Source organism: Salminus brasiliensis, chromosome 19 (genome assembly GCF_030463535.1).
Source record: "Salminus brasiliensis chromosome 19, fSalBra1.hap2, whole genome shotgun sequence".
Taxonomy (NCBI): Eukaryota; Metazoa; Chordata; class Actinopteri; order Characiformes; family Bryconidae; genus Salminus; species Salminus brasiliensis.
Window position 1 is genome coordinate 10,734,252 of NC_132896.1, and position 21,529 is coordinate 10,755,780.

General features: G+C 40.8%; 2 protein-coding genes across 2 annotated transcripts; one reads left to right on the forward strand and one right to left on the reverse strand.

The window, feature by feature from the left end:
• Positions 1–928: 928 nt before the first annotated feature.
• Positions 929–4,864, forward strand: gpr137 (G protein-coupled receptor 137). Its single transcript, XM_072663937.1, has 8 exons — positions 929–1,011; positions 1,476–2,351; positions 2,455–2,504; positions 2,595–2,835; positions 3,391–3,540; positions 3,640–3,768; positions 3,856–3,971; positions 4,167–4,864. The coding sequence occupies exons 2-8, from the start codon at positions 1,971–1,973 to the stop codon at positions 4,258–4,260; spliced, it is 1,161 nt and encodes a 386-aa protein (XP_072520038.1). The 5' UTR covers positions 929–1,011; positions 1,476–1,970; the 3' UTR covers positions 4,261–4,864.
• syvn1 (synovial apoptosis inhibitor 1, synoviolin) lies at positions 4,803–13,195 on the reverse strand. Its single transcript, XM_072663936.1, has 16 exons — positions 12,954–13,195; positions 11,759–11,897; positions 10,446–10,538; positions 10,187–10,339; positions 10,049–10,097; positions 9,632–9,735; positions 9,231–9,357; positions 9,039–9,138; positions 8,706–8,771; positions 8,513–8,629; positions 7,978–8,138; positions 7,727–7,882; positions 7,143–7,286; positions 5,944–6,127; positions 5,669–5,781; positions 4,803–5,560 (listed from the first exon to the last, which is right to left on the reverse strand). Exons 2-16 carry the CDS (start codon positions 11,888–11,890, stop codon positions 5,397–5,399), a joined length of 1,863 nt encoding a protein of 620 aa, XP_072520037.1. The 5' UTR covers positions 11,891–11,897; positions 12,954–13,195; the 3' UTR covers positions 4,803–5,396.
• Between the last annotated feature and the right edge of the window lie 8,334 nt (positions 13,196–21,529).

Consider the following 21,529-nt stretch of genomic DNA (forward strand, 5'->3'; position numbering starts at 1 on the left):
TCCTCACTCACAATTGGCGGCCTGGCAGCGGAGCTGCATCTGCAGGCAAACAAGGGGGTGTTTTACCCCCCATTTCCAAAACAACGAGGTCAAGAGCAAACAGATCACTGTCAAAAGGAGTTCAGTAACAGTTCTCAGAAAACTGAGACCTGTTTACTACGATACAGGCTGTTCTATTGTATTTAACCGTTTGTATTTAATGTATTTAATCTCTGCAAAAAATAAATAAATAAAAACCATGAGCATATGTAGTAATAACAATAATAATAATTATTATTATTATTAGATCATTTTAATTGAATACACACCAATGCGTCGTTCATGTACTGTATTCAATACAAATTAATTATATACAAAATTTATTTATATATTTTTTATAGATTATTTTTTGTATTGAAAACATCCACTTTGAATGTAAAAATGTCCCATAATAGTCTATTCATTTAGGTTCACTGTATGCATTGAAGTGTAAATTCTGTTGTCAAATACGGCGGCAATTATATTTAATCGTTTATGTTGAAATTAAACTAATGTGTTTATCTAGCAAAAGAAGTGTTAACAAATCTTAAAGCTGATGTGTATGAATGTTACATTATGATTTGTTCAATATCCAATATACAGCCAACATTATTATTATTATTATTATTATTATTATTATTATTATTATTATTATTATTATTATTATTATTATTGTTATTGTTATTGTTGTTGTTGTTGGTGTTGTATTACAAAAAAAAATATGTCATTATACTATAAAAATAATCGGATGCAATCTGGAAAATGTCGTAGATTTTTACATTTATTATATTATATTATATTATATTATATTATATTATAATTGTGGTTTAATTGCAGACCTGTAGCAGACAGTGCCGCTAGGTGGCGTCAAACCATAACAACATACAAAAGCCCTGGTATTCCGCTTCGCTCTCAGTTACGCCGCAGATTGAAGAAGGAACTGAACTGTACACTGTGTCAGCTGGCTGATATTAAAACTATAAACTGGATGAGGTACAGTGTGTCTTACTTTATACATTTACACTTATAGAACGTGTTTAATGCTGCAGCCAGTGTTTTGCTCTGAAAATGTCATTTTGAGCGTATATCTGCCTGACTGTAGCTAGCTAGGTTAGCAGGCTCAGTAGTTTTAGCACGTTAGCTGGCTAGTAGCACTAGCTAACCTAGCTGCCTCTGTTGTTGTTGTTGTAGTAGTTGTAGTCGAGGTAGCTCGCTGAGTTACACCTCCAACAAGAAACGACTTCGAAAGAGTCTGGGATGCAGAACTAGTCCAAGCGACGTCCTGTTGATTTAGCTAATGGTCAGACTGGGTGAACTCCTGCTGATTTGTGGGTATATATGCTGTACTGTCAGCAGCGTTAGGTAGATTATTGTAGTTAGCTTGCTGTCTACTGTAATCCTGTTGAATAATAACGGAAGTCGTTATAGCGCACCTTTTATTTTCATTTTCGTTACAGGTTGGAAGACTTTAAAGACACCTGGGCTTCTTTCTCGATACTGACAGCTTCAGTCTTTGTTAGTCTTCTTGTGTTGACAGTTTTATATGATCACGTCATGTGTGACTGTGGCTGTTTCTCATACTCATTAGCTAAACCATAGGAGATGACTTATTCACTGTCAGAGGGACAGCAAGGATTTCGGGGTTTTAAGTTTACTATGTTTTTTCCAATCTATAAATCCTCGCCTGATTAGCCTGGATCCACAGCATTCATTGATTATCTAAGGGAACTTGCATAGCTGCACGTCTTAAAGCTTTATCCCTGACCCTGTTTTTTTTTTTTTTATGTTTAGATAGAGGGAATAACACTCAGCTAAACCAAATATTCAGTGTGATTTGTGGAGTGTAGGGTGTACATTGCTTTATTTTGCACATTTTGTATTGTAAGTAAATAGACTTACTACTTCAATTCTACTAATCATTACCACATAGTCGTCTCTGACACACCACCATCATGGAGGTTATATCTGCTAATCCAAACTCTTCCTCGCCCCCACCACCACCACCACCTTTTCCAATAAGCCCGGCTATGGCTCCGTCTGTACAACTCGGCATCACTATAGTTTACACATGTCTGTATGGAAGTTTGTTCTTGATAGTGTACGTTCAGCTTTGGCTGTTGTTACTCTACCGCCACAAAAGGTGGAGCTACCAGAGTGCTTTTCTTTTCCTCTGCCTGTTCTGGGCAGCCCTCCGCACCACGCTTTTTTCCTTTTACTTTGGCGATGCTCTTGCGGCCAATCACCTGCCCACTCCAATCTACTGGCTCCTCTACTGCTGTCCTGTGTGCCTGCAGTTCTTCACTCTGAGTCTCATCAACCTGTACTTCACCCAGGTAAAGTGTGCAAATTCTACATTTAAGACATTTATTCCTGGTTTTCAGCTGTCAGTTGTTGTTATTTTTAACTCCTGGCCTTTATTTTGTCTCATGTCCGCAGGTTTTGTTTAAAGTTAGAGGGTTATTCAGTATTGAACCCAGTAAAGGACTGTGAGTGACGTTTTATTCTTGTTTCAAATTAAATGAGTGTTAAGACTGAAAAAAAAAACAATTAATGGAGATGTTTACCTGTTCTTTTAGATGGGCGGCTCGTTTTATGTATGCAGCCATGAGCTTTGTCTTCTTCTGTGTCAACGTGATTTGTGCCAGCCTTGGCGAGAGAGGGGGCACAGGTGGAGTTGGGGCCAAAACATGGGGCCTGGTACTGATTCGAGTCCTGGTGAATGATCTGCTTTTCATCATACAGGCTGTTTGTCTGGCCACGTCACTGCTTCTCTTGACCCGATTCTCACCATCCACCAGCCCTTATCTGCACAGCAAGGTATCCCATACCTAATCATCGTCATTGTTATTGTTATCGGCACCATTATAATCATATCATTTTACATTACGTGACATTATTAGTCCCTGTCAGGTATTGCTAAACTAGTAACAGGGTTGACAGGGGAGTGGAAGATTTCACAAAGCAGGATTTCACAGTTATTCAGACAACTTAAGGGAATAGTTCGGGTAAAAATTAAGTTACCGTAAAACCATGATTCAGTCATCAACCAAGACATGTTTGGTATCTAAATTTGCATCTTATTAATGCTTCTTTACAGTGGGAGATGCTTGGCTAGCTTTGCAAACAAAGTCTATAGAACCATGTATAAATTTCCCTGCATAGCTGAATGTCGGGACCGCCATTGATTTGGACTTTACTTATCTAGTTAAATGGAGAAATCCTTCTTTGTGAAATACGCCCTAAGACTATTCACAGACATACTAAGCATATTCTGTGCTCAGATGTAACTTGATGTGACGTGACACATTTTATGAAGTTCTTTATTAAGTTCTTCTCTTTTACAATACCTATGGAAATCTCATTGGATAACAGGGGACCACTGTTTGCCGGACAGCAGTGCTGGGAGCTGGTGTAATCTTGCTCTTCTCAAGCAGAGCATGCTATAACCTTACTGTGCTCATCCTGTCACAGAAATACAAGGTAGCATCCTTTGGCTTTGACTGGTACAACATCTCAGATCAGGTACGAAGCTTGGCAGATCTCTAAAATGACAATATGACAGAAAATGAATCAGTTGATGACCTACTCTGTCAGATGTTAAGTTCCTTTTTTTCTCCCAAGGCTGATCTTCGGAGTGAACTCGGAGACACAGGCTACGTGGTGTTCGGCCTTATTCTTTTCATATGGGAGCTTCTACCCACCAGCCTGCTTATTCTCATCTTCAGAGTATCACGCCCATCACAAGAAATGGTTAGCTTTTCTGTCTGTATGATAGCACATTCACCATTAGTATTTATTCAGTTCTTGGTAATTAGGGTTTTTTATTTTGTTGTTCAGAATTGCAGTCCAGCTATCAACACAAGAGGGCCACGCTCATATTTCTTTGATGACCCGAGGGGGATGGAGGGTGATACAGGTGCTACTTGGACACACAGCTTACGTCCTAACAACAGGTATTACAATATAATTAATTTGAGAGAGTCAAAGAGGTTTCCTGAGATACTAGGCCATCAGTATTGATGCCCTGACCATGATTTACTCATGTGAGACATACGTTTTTCTTGTTCCAAATCAATTTATATCTATTTGATAAAAAAAATAAAGGGCAAGGCAAAACTGATTAGAACCGCCTTTTTTGTCTCCAACAGCTGGTTTGGTTCCAGTGAGACAACTCCACTCCTCTTCAACAGGACAGATCAGACCAACCAGCATCACTCCCTTTATTCAACTCCACAGAACTGAGCTTTCCACTGGGACATAGAGATCTGACTGTGATCTAATTCTCAGGCAGTACTGCATCAGTACATCATCCTGTGGAGACCAATAGGTATTATTTTGCACTGACTATACGCATTGCTTGCACCTTGCATTTAAAATCAGTCTTGACAGAACTAATAGAAATTCTTCTAACTAAATATATATACACCAGCATTTTAAAGGGATATCCAGACTCTACCCTGTTTACATAAATATGGACCAATAACCTGTTTGTATGGGTTAAAATAATAGAGCTTTAGTGGAATGAACTCTTCTATGTATTTATCATCTAATGTCTTCTCTTTTCTTTTAAATAACTGACAAATGTGAATGATTAAATAATTCTGAAGTGTAATTTTTTAAAGGGAACAGTTTAAGAGACTTTGATCCTCGTCTGCCTCTGTTTTTAAAAATGAATTTTACAGCATTAATATGCATTATAATTTTATATATCTTGAGATTTAGGATTACACTTTTTGTCCTGTAGTCTGAAGAATAAAAAAACATGATTAATTGGGAAAAATGACTGACTTGAACAGTTTATTCTGCAGTATGTACATATTCTCCTATTAAAACACTTTATACAGTATGTACATGTATGTTAATTTACTCTGCCATGTTTGTAAGATCTCCCCCTCATAGCAAAATTGCAGATCTAACCAAAAATTGAAAAAGCTACAAATTATCAAAAGCACAAAGAATGGAAAAAAATATCCACCTTTAAGGACACATGGCAAATCCACAAATCATCTTCATATTTCAACACTCATTCTGTGTGACAGGATTCAAGGAAAAAAAGACCATATTCAGAGAATGAAGTGAGAAACAGATGGACTATGTAGTTTAAAAATTAATTGACCTCTGGCATGTCTTAGATTACCGATTCTGTACTTATGTACATAGGAACTGGTCTTCTTTCTCCGAATCTCCCAGACACCTCAAACAAGTCATATTTGAAACTGGCTTGACATGCTGCACTTAAATAAGATCTGAACATATAAGAGCCACTAGGGAGACAATCTGATCTCAAGCACCCAAGGGATGGGCGTATGAGATTTATTTCTACTCTAGGAAGTCCTTTCTGAAGTGCCACGGCTGTTTTTATTTTTTTTGATGAATAATCAGTCATCAAGAGGCGGCGTGGTCTCTAGCTTGCGCAGGCGGCGGCGTCTCAGCTCTGCAGCATTTGGCTCCCCATCATCCTCTCCTCCCTCTTCCTCCGTCTTCTCTGCTGCTGCAGTTAAGTTTGTCTGGGAAAAACCTGTTGCTCCATTCACAGTACCAACTGCAGAGAGCAAGAAAAGATCAATCAAATTAACCATCCAAAGATCATCATTATAGATTGCAACAACTGAAGTTTAATAAATGTCCATGTTTCACATCAATCACTCACTAGTTTGTGGTCCACTCTCCTGGCCGGAGGCCTCGTTGCTGCCTGCTGAAGCAGAGGACTCTGTTCTGCCTGGCCCGCTGGCCTCAACAGGGCTGCTTTCTGAACGAGGAGGACTAGGGAGCAACAGAGGAAATGAAAGAGGAAATACTTGATAAGCGAGTGTGTGTAGCATTGAAGCTTTTTTTTTTCCCCCTCCATTTTTTGAATTCCAGCACAAGGCCAGTGGGCAACTACTAGCGTCAGGTGGAAAATCCCCGCCGCCAAAGATGGCTTACCTGAGCGTGGCAACAGTGGTGAGGTAGTGGTGAATGTTTAGCATGGCAGCATCCAACAGTGTGTGAATGTTGTGAAGGCACTGTAGCCTGGCTTCCAGACCCCTCCGGCCCTCCTGCTCCAGTTCTCTCAGCTCTTCTTCTGACATTGTGGATAGGGACGCAGGCGGAGGAGGCATGGACGACACTAACAAATAAACAAATGGCAAAAAGATTACAGCAAAAACCTGCATTCACTCTATAAATCTACATGCATTACATTAGATATGTGAAAATATGTGGCAAGCAAAACTATAGGCACCCCTGGTCAAAATTTCCGTTACTGTGACTAGCTAAGCAAACTGAATATTACTTTCTTTTCCAAAGTTATTTTCCAAATTATTTTTTCAATTTCATCATTTACAGTTTCAAAATATTAATTAAAAGGGCTTGTGCACCCTTTATGGAATGTGCCACAACTTTTTGTAGTCAACTAAGAGTCTTTCAGTTCTTGTCTGGGGGATCTCCCTCAGTTATCCTTGAAGAAGACTTCCAGTTCAGTAAGATTCTCGGGCTGTGTAAAAATGCCCTGCTATTTTGAGGTCTGTCCACAGATTTTACATTAGGAACAACCTTTGTACTTGGCAGCTGCTTCTAGGAGTTCATCACTGTTGCTTGTTGAGCCATAGCCATAACTATTAAGATCTGAGGCCTTTGTAAAGTTATGTGGGCTCAAATCTCTTGGGGTGCACAAACATTTGCATGGTGCTCTTTTCCTTTTTCTCTCCCTACTCATATTGTACGAGGGGGGGGGGGGGGGGGGTCTTGCTTAAAATGTTAAAATACTTGACTACTCACAGTAGAAGAAACTTTGACAAGGGATATCCAAACTCATGTTTGTTTCCTGTCCATTTTTTTTTACAATTTCATCATCTAAACATAGCTTTGTATGATAAAATTAATCAATATTTTAGTTTTAGCAGATGTCAACTAATGATATACTGAATTACAGATATCAACCCAAACGACCATATGGATGATTTCTTTTTTGCACATTCAACAAGATTTTTCGTTCAATAATTTCAAATGAGGAAGCTTAAATTGCAAAAAATGGTTTACAAGATCATCCATACTGGCATGGTTACAACTGCCAGTGCTCAGAGTATAAAGCAGCGCGAGTCAGGTGATTTAAATGTTCCCCTCAAGCTGAATGTCACACTCACTAAAAGGTGGAGGTGGAGGCATGGGTAGCCATGGTGCAGAGGGGAAAGGTGGAGGCATGGAGAAAGGGAATCCAGGCACTGCAGTTCCAGGAGCTGCAGCTGCACCATCTGTACTGGGCTGACTGGAGCTACTAGACCCTGAATCTGCAGAATAAGAGAAACATTTTTGGACTACCCATGTATAATGTTTATAGTGAAGTGGATACATTCATATAAAAAAAAAAAAAAAATCAGGAACCAGATTAGGCATTAAGTTTCTAACCTCCAAAAGAAAGTCGTATTTTGTTATGCAAAGTTGCATTGTTCTCTACACTCTAAAGACCTAAGCCCTACTACTTACATCTAATAGAATTAGCTTGATAACTCTGAAATAAGCTTAACCTGACTAACACGAGGATAAATAGAACATATTTGTGATTAACTTTGTGCACACATGCATGGTATAAAAATTGTGAATTTAAAAAGGGGTGAAAAAACCAAACGGCACATTCATTAGTGTGTAACTAAGCTTGATGGTTCTTTAAATCAGATATAAGAACAGTCCTGGATTGGATTAAGCCTTATTATCAGGAGATAATGCTTACCTGCCCCCGGAGTCTGGGTTGCATCGGCACTGGTCTGTGTAGTGCTGGCAGCAGCTTGAGCTCCTGGTGGACCAGCAGGGGGACCAGCAGCACCAGGGAAGGGACCCCAAAAAGGGAAAAGACCTGGAGGGAAGTGGGGCATCATACCGGGTGCAACTAAAGAGAATACACACAGTGGTTAGGAGAGAATTTGTTCCAAAACATCCAAAACACAGTGTAGTTTCAATAAGATTTGCTGCGTCCATGTTTACCATTAGCAGCTGGGGGAGCAGGATTATTAGCCGGGGCTGCAGGGGCTGCAGGGGCGGCTGGAGCAGCTGGAGTTGGAGCTGGATTGGGCTGTGATGCTCGCAAAACATCCATTCGACAAGTTGGACATGTCTGCTGCCTCTGAAACCATGAACGAAGGCAACTGCCACACAGACAAACAAGTCAATAGTTGTGGAGCATTCAAACTGTTAACAAAAGAACAGACAACTTACAGGAGTAGTTTGGAGAAATATTTATTTACCATTATTGCCATCACTCGCCCTACATTCAGTTTATTGGCCAAAACCGTAGCTGAAGTTTAATGCAAGTCAGAATTGTACTGCAAAATGGGATGTTGTAACCTTTTTGTAGCTTTCCAATAGATTTTACAGCCAACAAAGATTTTGGCATGTATCGGCCACTGTGTATATGAGACTGGTGACAATCTAAATCTATTTTTACAATTTTAGCCCATGTCATGACTGACTGACTCAAATGCTATAAGTGGAAAAAATACTGGACAAACTGGACAGGAACCTTGAGTGAAAGATGTGGTTGCAGGGCAGCTTCTTTGCTCCGGTTACCATCTCCTCTCGACAAATGATGCACACATTATCGGAGGCTTGCAAGTCCTCAGGAGTGGCATCTGGATAGCTACAAACGGTGCAGAATGTAAGTCACTGAATCCATTCAATTCAGAAACAATTTAATGTAGTACAAATTAACTCACAGTGTGTTCATGTTGCGAATGGCTCGTCGAGACATTATTGCGTCTGTCACAGCCTTTTTGAATTGCCTGGGAAAGAAAAAAACAACCCTGATAAATCAAGATAGTAGTAGTAGAAGTATATCAGTATAATAACTAATAACTAAATTTTTGGCCAAAAATATTTTAAATGAGTTTTTGGGCCTAAATTTACAGAGATGAAATTGGTGACTGTTTAGGTCCGGTGTTTGTTAGCAGGATTACCCTAGCAACTTTTATTCGTAACTTTATTTGCTGATTGACTGCACCTGGGGTAAGTGAGAAATCACTTTTTTTTTAAAGCATGGATTCCCCTACCTCATTGCAAGATACATAGGTCGAATGGCAAACAGGGGGAAGGTGTGCACTTTGATCATTATTGTCATGAACGCCATGTACAACAGCACTTTGATGAAACCTGGGTTTAAAAATAAGAAAAACATATGTAAGAATAATCAAAAGAAGCGCTGTTCACATGCAGTTACATTACAAAAAGACAATAACCCTAACCTGTGAAGAGCTCTGTGTAGAGCATATACACAGCTTTATTTTCCCACGGGTTCTCACTCTGCAGATCGATGGTATGCAAGGTGTACTTAATGAACGTGGTGAGAACCATGGTCATAAGAATTGCATACTGAAAGAGAAAGGTATCAGAGAGTAAGAGATAACATGAGACAGAAAGCAAGAAAATTTAAGTGTTAAACAGTGACTGATGGGAATAATGTTCTGGCAATACTGCAAAACATTCAGAATTTTCTAAATTGATGAAGTAGTGTGGTGGTGTCTGATAAGGCTCCTAAAAGGAGTGTATGAAACAGTACTGTCCATCTTGACATGACATTTAATAGGCATATGAAAGCCTCAAGTTAAGACAGAGCGTTTGCCAAACACAGTTAAACAATGATCACCTCGAATCCGAAGACCAGCTGTACCGAGGCTCCTCTTGTGATAATACTATGGCAGGCATGATTGACAAATAAGAAATCCAGCACTCCCAGTAAAACCATTAGGGCTGTTGCAGGAAGAAATAAATTGTATGTCAGAACAAAGAAGGATGCAAAATATGATGCAATACCAAGACACACTTTCCAAGCAAGGTCATAATGCATTGACAACAATTCTAAGAGCAGGTGTAGCCTCAAAATTTGCATATGTTGAAAATAGAAATGCAAAGCTGGTGCTCTTGGGAAAACTGTTCAACTGTTTCATTTTGTGTGATTTCTGAAGTTACTGTAACTACAAACCGTTACAACTGTGTGTGTTGGATCTATAAACCCACCTGTATGTAAACTAAATCAAAAAGAGCCAACAGTGTGTATACTCACAGACAACTCTAAAATGGAAGACCCATGATATATTTGGACTCCTTTCCATCTTTGAAAAAAAGAAAAGAAAGGTCACATCAAGTTAAAATCTATGTAAAACAACATTTTCAAAAAGGTGACAACATCCTGTTTACTCACAAAGTCCACCCTGTCTTCGGCCAGCCAATGGAAGCACTTGAGGAAAAGCAGCAGAGTGAAGAGGGCCACAAAACGAGGGGAAAAGTCATCCCTGAACACTGTAAAGGCTAAGCAGGTCTCGGTCACTGCATACCAGGAGCGCTCAATCAGGTGCTGGTGGATGTAAGGATATGCAACACAAGCAGTTAGAAACACAAAGCCCTGAACACACCTGTGCCGACCTCCAAACAGAACCCACTTTACACAGCTGCACACATACCTCCATCTCTGCAGCTCTCAGTTGGCCAAAAAAGACCTTTCGCATGAACTTCCCCAGAAGAAAAACTAGCACAAAAGCCTGGATATACAAAACCTGACAAAAACAAACAAAAAGACCAGGTTTTCATTACCAACATAACCATGGTAATTCGTACACTTTTTTACACCAAAATGAGGACAAGCACCAAAAGAAGCACTTTCACTTAAAAAAAAGTGCGAAACTTGTAAACTTTGCAAATTTTATCGCCTGCAGAATAGAGGGTAGGCGCGTGATATCACAGGTGGTAGGAGTCACTGTGGATATTCAACAACTCAGATATAAGACCAACTCAGTGGTAGCGTTAGAGTTCAGTGTGAACTCTTATATTAACAAAAAAAAAAAAAACCCTGAAAGAGCTGTGGGCGATTGACTGTAGAAACAGATTCAGCAGGAATTCAGCGCTCTCCTTTTACAGACTGCTGAAAGCTAAGGAGAAGAGAAACAAATGGATTGCTGCAATTCGCAGAAACAAATGGAATCCAGGCACCAAACCGTGTGTAAGCTCAGGTCGGAAAAAGCCAAGGCCACCATAGTTGCTAATTTAGAAATATGTTAAATTTGATTCAAATTGATAGCAGACAAACCTGTCTGATTTTACCCTTCGTCAATAGACCATTGGTTATTTGGTGATTAGGATGGATCGCTGTTGAGTCCAACTGCCTTTAACTTGAGCAGATAATGGCTTGTTTCAGTCCTGGTTTGGCTGTTGTCCCTAATGAATGTTTTGCCACTCAGTCTGACTAAAAGGGGTGTGTTCCAGCTGGAACGTGACGTCAATGCATACCCTCAATTATGTCAATTACATAATAAAGATATATCCTGATCCAAATTTGGTATCTTCCCAGACAGCCTTTTGTACTAACAGGCAGATGGATTATATAAGGGGAATGTTCATTCAAATTTGACCAGTAAAAAATATATATATATATAAATAAAATGGTGCTGATTCCAATTAATGCTCCTGTAGAAGCAGATCCAAAGACACAAATTATTCAAAGATACTACTGATTAAGTTATTTTTCCCATTTATTTAAAAATGCAAAAATAAAGGTAAAAGTAAAATGATAAAAAACAATACAAAGATGCTTTCAGTTTTGATGCTGCGTCAGTGCTGTCAAAACAAGCAAGAAAAATCCCCACAGTTCTCAAACCAATCCCCAGGACCCCCAGATAGTCCACATTCATGCTGTACTGCAAGCTGGGATATACTACAAAAAGGCCTGTGTATTGGTCTGTGTAATCCACTGGGCTAATGAAGAATAAAATGAACTTACTGCCATACTAGGGCTGCTTTTGGTGAGGTATACCACTGTAGGATAGAACTGGTGCTTGAGGAAATAAGCATGGGCCACCACCGCACCAGTCAGCGCCAGGCTAGCAGCCGTTACCAGAGCTGCTCGCACCATTTTTGCTCTACGTCAGTAAAAGAAACACAAGAAAATGACAGCACAGATATTGTTTAGTATTGTCATAGGGGTCAATATACACCACAGAATGGGTTGAACTGCTCATTATGCTCAGAAACTAATCTTAAAATGGCAGATTAATCCTGAATGATAAGTCATGAATCAGTATGAGAGATATCTGGACTTCTTGATCCAAAGACAACCCAAAAAACAAATACACAGGCTACTTTTGTAATTAAATCTTCAGTGTTAATAGTCATTTGTAAACAGCACAAGTAACACAGTCTAAAAGCCAGCTAAGCACAAAAAGCCAGCCATTCACTTAACAGCTGTTCAGAGTATACAGAGTTTACAGGCCAGCCTGAAGAACTTTCCACACCCACTCTGCCCAGGTGGTCTGTCTGTAGCCTGTAAGCTAACTAACTTGTCATCAGAGCTAATCATAACGTTAAGCGTCGTTTTAACGCTTTATAACATACAAAGATACACAGACATTCATGTAACGTTAGCTAGCTATAATCTACAATGACAGAAGCCCATCATCAACGTGCTGCCATTCCTTCTAGCACTATCTAGCCAGCTAGCGTTATGAACTAACGTTAGGCGAGCTAGCTACAAGTTGAGCTTCAGGGCCAATCTTACATGATGTTTATATAAAAGATTATCCGTCCAAACGCTGGGAACGACTCAGCTAACTCTAACGATATGAACAAATGATCATATTCAGGAAGCTGAAGCTGGTTTCTCACTGGGATAATCTATCTAGCCGTTCCACCTTAAGCAGGGCAGTGGATCCATTCTGCAGACTGCACCTGGAACGTAGTGCTAAAGCTAACTGCTGCCCCTCTTAAGGTGGAGCGGACAATTGGAATAAGACGCAAATGCCAGCCTACTGAACTAATAGCTGACGTGTTTGCGAAGCTATTTGAACTTTTTAATTAATTCATTCATTAATTAATGAATTATCCACCCAGCTAACCAGCCTGATCCCGAATTAAAGCCCTGCCTCGACCCTCCAGCAGGGTTCAGCTCCTGCAGTGCGGGCGGACTCGAGTCAGCTTACCCTACAGCTCCTGCTTCACAGGGCAGCGAGTCTAATGCAGCCGCAGAGCGCCCTGTAACCCAACCGGCCGACACTCAAGGGCAGACAGCGACGAGCTGCACCCGTCACCAAGCAAAACTACAAATCCGTCTGCTCTTCCATCCAACTAAATAATCTTTCGACGCCCAAACGTGTAAAGCTCGTCGCAGCTTTTCGCGATTACGTGTTTATTTTTCGCTTGCTCTACAAAAGGCCACCTCATTTCCGCCGTTGCCACGCCTGGAGCACGACAGAGGGCCGTCCGACCAATAGGGATCCACACAGACCGGCGACAGGCTTCTCTCCCCTTCAAAGTAAAAGCCTTCTCGCCCCAATTTATTTACACCCAAACAGCGCGATAGATTTTAACAGGCAGTCATTTGGGTTTTACAAAATGCACAAGTTCATGTGCATGGGATTTTTATTACTAATACAATTTAAGTCAGTATTATGGACAAACATATTACATATACACTATTCCCACCGCCAGTGGGAGTGTTCCTGTGTTGTACTGAGCACAGAGTAGAAACGCTTCCCCACCACTTCCACCAAATGTTTCCTGTAGCTGGAAATAAGGGTCTTCTGTAGGTATTTTGCTGTTACCCTTGGGTTGTTACTAGCTAGTCTTTTTTAGGGGTGTAAAGCTCTTGGGGTGACCCTAACAGGAAGCCCACTCCAAGGTGGAGTAGCAACAGTCCTAAATTGTATCCATTTGTAGACAATTTGTCTAACCGTGGATTGATGTACACCCAGGTCTTTAGCAAGTCTTTTATAGCCCTTTCAAGGGTCACGTGTTTCTACAGCCCATCTTCTGAAAGGTGTTTCATGAGAGGGTCGGATCCAGTTCATAGTAAAGCAGCCGAAACTTCACAGCCAGAGCGGCACATCTCAGTGTAGCTGGCACACCATCCAGCATATATTAAAGCAGCCAGCACAAACTGTGGCATATCTTAAAGCTGCCACCACCATCCAGCTCTGATACAGAGTGAGAAAAGATTATTAATACTGCAGCATCCTTAAACACTGTGTTATTTACTAAAAGCAGTGGTTCTGGACAGAACCATGACAATCTAAATACTCATATAAATGCTTAAATGCCGTCTGAATACTTTCTTTCTGGTTAGATTCTTCTTCTTGTGAGGCTCTTTAAAGAACCTTTTAATATTGTGTAGCAACCAGGGCTACGAGTTAAAGAACTAGTCACTTCTTGCCTTAAAGTACAGGTAAATAAAAGTTCCAAAAAGTTGTTCTACACTATGCTGTGCAAGGTAGGGCACCGTTTTTTAAATACAGCTGTTTTTTTTAGCTGATTATAGTCTAAGCGTTTCTGGGCGTTTACGCACGGCGCACGACTTTATGGATTTTATGGCTATGCACGGCGTGCGTTTTTACGCGTCAGGTGAGTTTTTACGCATTTATTGCGCTCTTACGCACGGCGTGCGCTTTTACGCATTTTGTGCGTTTTTACGCACGGCGTGCGCTTTTACGCATTTTGTGCATTTTTACGCATTTACTGCGTTTTTACGCATTTAGTGCGGTCTTACGCACGGCGTGCGCTTTTACGCATTTTGTGCATTTTTACGCATTTAGTGCGTTTTTACGCATTTAGTGCGGTCTTACGCACGGCGTGCGCTTTTACGCATTTTGTGCATTTTTACGCATTTAGTGCGTTTTTACGCATTTAGTGCGGTCTTACGCACGGCGTGCGCTTTTACGCATTTTGTGCGTTTTTACGCACGGCGTGCGCTTTTACGCATTTTGTGCATTTTTACGCATTTACTGCGTTTTCACGCATTTAGTGCGGTCTTACGCACGGCGTGCGCTTTTACGCATTTTGTGCGTTTTTACGCACGGCGTGCGCTTTTACGCATTTTGTGCATTTTTACGCATTTAGTGCGTTTTTACGCATTTAGTGCGGTCTTACGCACGGCGTGCGTTTTTACGCATTTTGTGCTCTTTTACGCACGGCGTGCGCTTTTACGCATTTTGTGCTCTTTTACGCACGGCGTGCGCTTTTACGCATTTTGTGCGCTCTTACGCACGGCGTGCGTTTTTACGCGATTTGTGGGCTTTTTCGCACAATGTGTGTTTTGTTATGCATTTTGTGTGTTTTTAGGCGTTTAGTGCGCTTTTACGCACGGTGTGTTTTATGAATTTTGTGTTATAGCATCAAAGAAACAATAAGGCTTAAAGTAATAACAATATGCAACCGTTTAGCCAAACCAGGCTGCCAAACCATAAATGATGGTAATGTAAGAGTAAGAAATAATTATTGTTAGACAAGGTAATACGATGTGAATGGTTGGTTAAAACTGCTGTGGTTACGCACTGAAATGACGTAAGGGATAGGTGGAGTGAGCGAGTGACTGAGTGAACGAGGGAGGAAAAAAACGGAGAGAGAAGCGGGACGAGAGCGGTGTGTGAATGTCGGGAGTGAGACTGCAGTTGAAGCAGCCGCAGAGCAGCCTGTGAACTAATGACCGAGTTTCCTACTCTTCACCTCTCCGTTCAACCACGCTACCCATCGCCAACTCAACCAACCCACAGCCCAAGACTGAGGTGAACTGGCCTAAAACAGACAGATTCACCCATTCTGAGTTTTACAGCAATATTTGAAGGATTTGCCCAATCAAAGCGTAGAGAAATGAGAGTGATGGCATGTTGAGCTTGTTTTTGCCAGATCCGACTGACCAGATGACCAGATCTCACACCAAATTATGATTCTCAATTATAAGAAAAATACATTTGAAAAAATGTTTGTTTGACCATGAAATATGAACTGAAGTCTGTTATGCTTCCAGATGAATTCCAGATTTTCTAAAAAATCTTTCTTAAGCAAGAAGTTAAGACGAAAATCTGAAGATTCTTCAGAAGACTTTTGAGATTTCAGTTTACCCTTTTTTAAGCATAGAGGCAAGAAAAAAGCCTTTCTAGGAAGAATCACACTTTTGTGAATCCAGCTCCTGGCTGGTTTGCAGTTCCCTGCGTTTAAAGCTCTGAAATAAACCCGCAAGCTAACGTGCTATCTCCAACTAGCCAGTGCACATATGCAGACCCTGCCTCGCAACAGAAAGCGCCTGCTACCGGCACTCAACCGGCAAAGGCGCAACGAGCACAAAGGTACAACGAGTGGTGTTGACAGTAGCTTGAGCAGACCTCCGCGTGAAGCCGCTGCTATGCTGTTGTGCTGTTGTGCTGTAGGACCTTTACATCAAGGTTCTTTACACTCACACCAAATAAAGATTTCTTTTAAAGAGTGGTTATGTGATGCTGTGGACGAAGCACCCACTTCCATAAAAAAACCTTGTTGGCTCCTTTCATAAATTATATATATATATATTTAGAGGCTCTTACTGTCTTTATTATTTTTGCGTTCGTGTGGTTCTGGATCTGTTCTTTCACTGTTGTTTTTATGAAGTCTATTTGTTGGCTCTTGATGGACAGAGTTTTAATACAGAAGTCTGAATTCTAAAGTGTGCTTCAGCAGAAAGAATCAGATAATAATTATAATAAATAATCAATAATATAATACATAATAAAGAATAAGAATATTTCTCTACAAGAATCCTGCCCAGATGTCTCCCTCTCTGAGGATTCATATGTATATATATATATATATATAATTAACCTCATTTACATATCATCACTGTCACTGAAAAAAACGCGTACCTTTAAAAGGGAAACTACAGGAGAAGAATAAAACCCTTCACTGGAAGTCAACGTTAAAAGACTTTCTATTGGTTCATGGTGCGCTCAGTGGTGCGCTGATGACGTGGCCTGTGAACAGAGAAGACTGCGCGTGTCAGGGAGGTTGGGCACCTTGTGTGATCTGCAGGAGTGTGTTTCTCTGGCGCTCATATGTGCCAAAAAGTTTCTGTTCTGATCCATGATTCAGATGAATATATTATAATTAATGTCCACCTGAGATGTAGTCACATGTTTGTTTTTTAACTGCAGCTGCTGGGATTATAGTCTGAGCGATCTTCTGGGCATTTGAGAACCATTTTTTGCGCGTTGTGATTGGTCATGGCGCGAGTTTTGACTTTTCTGTTTTCTATTCGTGCTGTAACGTGATAAACGTGCCATTCAGAGCCAGGAACTGTTTAAACAGTCATTCTTACTAAGCACAACTGGAAAACAAGAAACACCCAGTCACATTGTCTGTTTTTTTGCCGATTTAAATGGGTTGATTCAAACAACAGGTGCCATGTTACAACCCGTCTAACATCTAGATGTAAATATCAGTAAATGAAAGATGGAATTCTGATCTGTTGTCTCATGTTCATCTATTGATCTAAAACTCAAATGTATTAAGTGTGGAGCAAAAACTAAAGAATTTACTGTTCCAGTACTCATATAGTTATATGTGCATTGGTCTTTACATCTGCTGCCAGCAGGGAAAAACACAGCTGCACTGGATCTGCCGGATGCTTAGAGAGCGATGTGCTGACTGCTTTTAAATGTGTGGGTTGGTGTATTGAGTGCTCCATGATGTGTTGTATGTTGTGCCAAGTGCTTTAGGATGTGCCGGATGATGTGCCTTCTGCATTTTCATGTTCTGATTGGTGCGTTGACTGCTGTATGTTGTGCTGGACAGTGTTCTGGCTACTGCACAATGTACTATGATGTGCCAAAACACCAAGATGTTCCGGCACACCATAATGTGCCAGTTGGATGCCAGATGGTGCACCAGTTGCTTTAGGATGTGCCAGTTTGTGTGCCAACTGCTATAAGATGTTCAGAGTGCTGTACCGAATATACAGATGGTGTACCAGATGGTATGCAAGTGGTGTGCCCATTGCTGTAGGATGTGCTAGTTGGTGTGTCGACTGCTTTTAGATGTGCCGGATTGTGTGCCAACTGCTGTAAAATGTACACTCTGTGCCAGATGTGCCGGATCATATGTTGTCTGCTTTTTAATGTGTCGATTGGTATGTTGACTGCTGTATGATGTGCCGGATGGTGGGCCAGCATGCTGGTTTGTGTGCCGACTGCTGTATGATATGCCTGATGCATTAAGATGTGCCGGTTGGTGAGTGAAGTGCTCCATGATGTGCCGGGTGGTGTACCGAGTGCCTTAGGATGTGCCGGATCATGTGATGACTGCTGTAAAAAGTGCCAGAGGGTGTACTGACTGCTTGTATGCTGGAGGTGCTGGATGGTGTGCTGAGTGCTTTAGGACATGCCCAATTGCGTGCCAACTACTGTAAAATGTGCAAAGTTCTGTCCCAGATGTTCCGGATGGTGTGCCGTCTGCTTTTTAATGTGCCGAATAGAGTGCCGACCACTGTATGATGTATCATGATGTATGAGTGTGTGCCGGCTGCTGCAAGATGTGCTGGAACACCATGATATGCTGGATGTTGTGAAGAGTACTGTAAGATGTGCCGGTTAATGTGTCGACTTCTGTATGATGTTTTGGATGGTGTGCCAGCACATCTTACAGCACTATTTGATGATTGGTGTGCCGAGTGCTTTAGGATGTGCCATGTTTAGATGTGCTAAGTGCTGTGCCAGATGTGCGGCTTCATGTGTCGGCTGCTGTAAAATGTACCGAGTGCTGTGCCGAATATGCCGGATGCTTTGTCTGATGGTGTGCAGACTTGTGTAAGATGTACCAGATGGTGTGCCGGTTAATGTGTCAACTGCCGCATGATGTGCAAGATGGTAGGCCGGCTGCTTTAAGATGTGCCAGCACACCATGATGTGCCTGTTGCTGTGCCAACTGCTGTAGAATGTGCCAGATTGTATGCTGACTGCTGTAAAATGTGTAATGCTGTGCCGGATGTGGCAATGTCCAGTGTGCTGTGACATACCAGATTGGTGTCTTGGTACGTTTTACAGCAGCTGGCACACCAGCATACAGCATTGATGTGCATCGTGACACACCAAGATTTCTTTTGAATGTGCTGGATTGTGTGCCAGCTGCTGTTAAATGTGTTGGTTGGTGTGCCGACTGCTGTATGATTTGCCTAATGGCACGTTTTGTCACCAGCAAATCTAGCAGCAGCCAGCACACCATCCAGCACTCCACACATTTTACAGCAGTTGGCACACTTTGGTTTTTGGTGCTGTAAGATGTGTTGAGTGCTGTACCCCATGGTGTGCCAAGTGCTGGGTGACATGCCCAATAGTGTGCTGGCATATTTTGTCAGTAAACCAGCACACCATCCTTCATGTCACACAGCAGCGATGTGATTAGATGTGCCGGTTGGTGTGCTGTCTGCTGTAGAAAGTGCCAGATGATGGATCACTATGATATATGATGTACAACCAAGATGTGCCGACTGCTGTATAAAGTGCCGGATGGTGTGCTGGTCACTATAAATTTACCATTTCACTACCAACATAGTCTTGAGTTACTACATGGTTAGGTTGTTTCTGTCACCTGACAAAGGGTTCTTTATGTAATGCTGTGAAAGAACCATCCATTTCCATAAAAACCTTTTTGGCGCCTTGACCAAGTCATAGATGTTATATTTAGCGGCTTTTATTGTCTTTATTATTTTTGCGTCCCTATGAAGGTGTTCTAAAGAAGGTGTGTTTTCTAGATTTTCTTAGATGTTCTTTCATTGTTTTTTTGGCACTTGCTGCAAAACTAATTTTAATACAGTCATTTCATACTCTAAAGCATGCTTCAGCAGAGCTTGACTCTACAAGTTCAGATGCAGAATCATGTCCAGATTCATATCGATAATTAACCTAATTGACCTATTATCGTCACTGTCACAAAAAAAAACCAAACAAACAAAAAAAAAAAACGCAAAAGACTGGAAACTTCACAGGAGAAGAAAAAAAACTTCACTGGATATCAATGTAAAAAGATTTTTTTCAAAGTCATTGTGGAACATTTCTATTGGTTAATTTACCACCAATTTGTTAAAACTGACACAATAAAAAGACCATCTGCCACATTATATCAAATAGTGAAAAAGGCCTATGTTTGGATATGCTGAATTTTTGCCTTAAAATAAAGTCTTAAAACCCATTTAAGCACACTTTTATCTTAATGTCCCTGTCTATAAACAGTATAGAATAAGTGTGTCAGTAAGGTAAGGCACATTGTGTGATCTACAGGAGTGTGTTTGTCATATTTAGGAAACTGTGACCTGAGTGCACTTTAAAATGTAGATTAAAATATGTAAAAGCAGTGTAAGTCGACTGAGCGCCTTGGTACCAATAGGGTCCCGCATTGCCGTGATCTTACCCGCGATTCTAGTTCTTTAATCCGTTGTTTTGTGCACTTTTACGCGTCTGGTGCGCATTTACGCACGGTGTGCGCCAAGATTTACGCACGGTGTGCGTTTTTACGCGTCTGGTGCGCTTTTACGCGTTTTTTAAGGAAACAGCTCAGTACACTCAGCGTTAAATGCACTTTTCTCTATTGCTTTAATATGATAATTTATTCATTATCATTAACTGTATAGACAAGCAATCTAACAGGACACATCCTAGATGTAAATATCAGGGAATAAAAGTTGGAATTCTGATCGTCTCATATTCATCTTTTGAGCTGAGCTCAGAACAAGGGTTGCTGCTGGTTCTGCTAGTCTTGTTAGCATTAGCTTTCTGAGCTAATGTAGCTAGAACGGTCTAACGTATAGGACAGCTTTGCAGAGTTTAAGGAACTCTACTAGCTAAATTCTCCAGCCTGATGCGCGTGTTTCTCTGGAGATCTGCTCAAAAGTGCCCAATTTCACTGCTGTTATCTTGGCCTTTCACAATCACTGCTCCTCCAGTAATGGCTGCCCACTGCTTCGGGCATGTGTGCTCACAGTCACGGATCGGTTAAAGGTGGAAGCCAAATTTGTTTGTCTTGATGGTAAACGTAACAGACAGATCTCTATTACCATGCTAAGGGAATTAGTTCCGTCTTAGCAGAGCTAAACACAAAGGCTACTTTCAACTCGGACTACAAGGTGTCAAACGTTGCTGTATAATGACCTGCTCAACTGGGTCATGCTTAATTCAATAAATGTATTTGGTCTTTCTAATGCAGTGAGCATGATCGTGATATTAATATGCAAAATAAACACTCCTAGCTTTTTAATCAGAGTAAAAACATATAAACCCAAATTAAAGTGTTCTTTTTCTTACATTCTTCACAGCAAATGGTGCATTTCTGAATATGTTGATTACAATGAGCATCTCCAAGCTGTAATGTCCGCCAAAAGACAGATTTGGTAGTAGTGTTTTTTTTTTTTTTTTTTTTGCAGAGGTTGGGTTACTCATTTTGTCTACTTTTCAAGCTGCGTTTGTCCAGTGGAGGGCACCAAACGACAGGCAGTGTTCTCTTTGGTGTGAATCTCCAGGCTTATACTTGAAAATCAAGCACACAGGAGAATCATAGCTTCAGTTTATGGCTAGTTTAAACTAAAATCAAACTCAGGTAACACACTCCTCAGTGTAAAGTGTAAAACAAAAATAGTACTGTTTATCTTCTAGTTACCCATCAATGTTACAATATAAAGAGAAAGGTAAATTGCTTGTCAACTCACTATTATAATTCTCAACAAAATCCTCAGCAAAAATACCTCCACTAAAATAACACACCTGAA

Excerpts from the sequence above, each read along its gene's own strand:
- gpr137 (XM_072663937.1), top strand. The coding sequence starts at position 1,971 with ATGGAGGTTATATCTGCTAATCCAAACTCTTCCTCGCCCCCACCACCA. Across the intron at positions 3,541-3,639 it reads GGTACAACATCTCAGATCAG|GCTGATCTTCGGAGTGAACT; the intron begins GTACGAAGCTTG and ends TTTTCTCCCAAG. Across the intron at positions 3,972-4,166 it reads AGCTTACGTCCTAACAACAG|CTGGTTTGGTTCCAGTGAGA; the intron begins GTATTACAATAT and ends TGTCTCCAACAG.
- syvn1 (XM_072663936.1), bottom strand. The coding sequence starts at position 11,890 with ATGGTGCGAGCAGCTCTGGTAACGGCTGCTAGCCTGGCGCTGACTGGT. Across the intron at positions 9,139-9,230 it reads CTACACAGAGCTCTTCACAG|GTTTCATCAAAGTGCTGTTG; the intron begins GTTAGGGTTATT and ends TTTTAAACCCAG. Across the intron at positions 6,128-7,142 it reads GCCTCCACCTCCACCTTTTA|TGTCGTCCATGCCTCCTCCG; the intron begins GTGAGTGTGACA and ends TTTATTTGTTAG.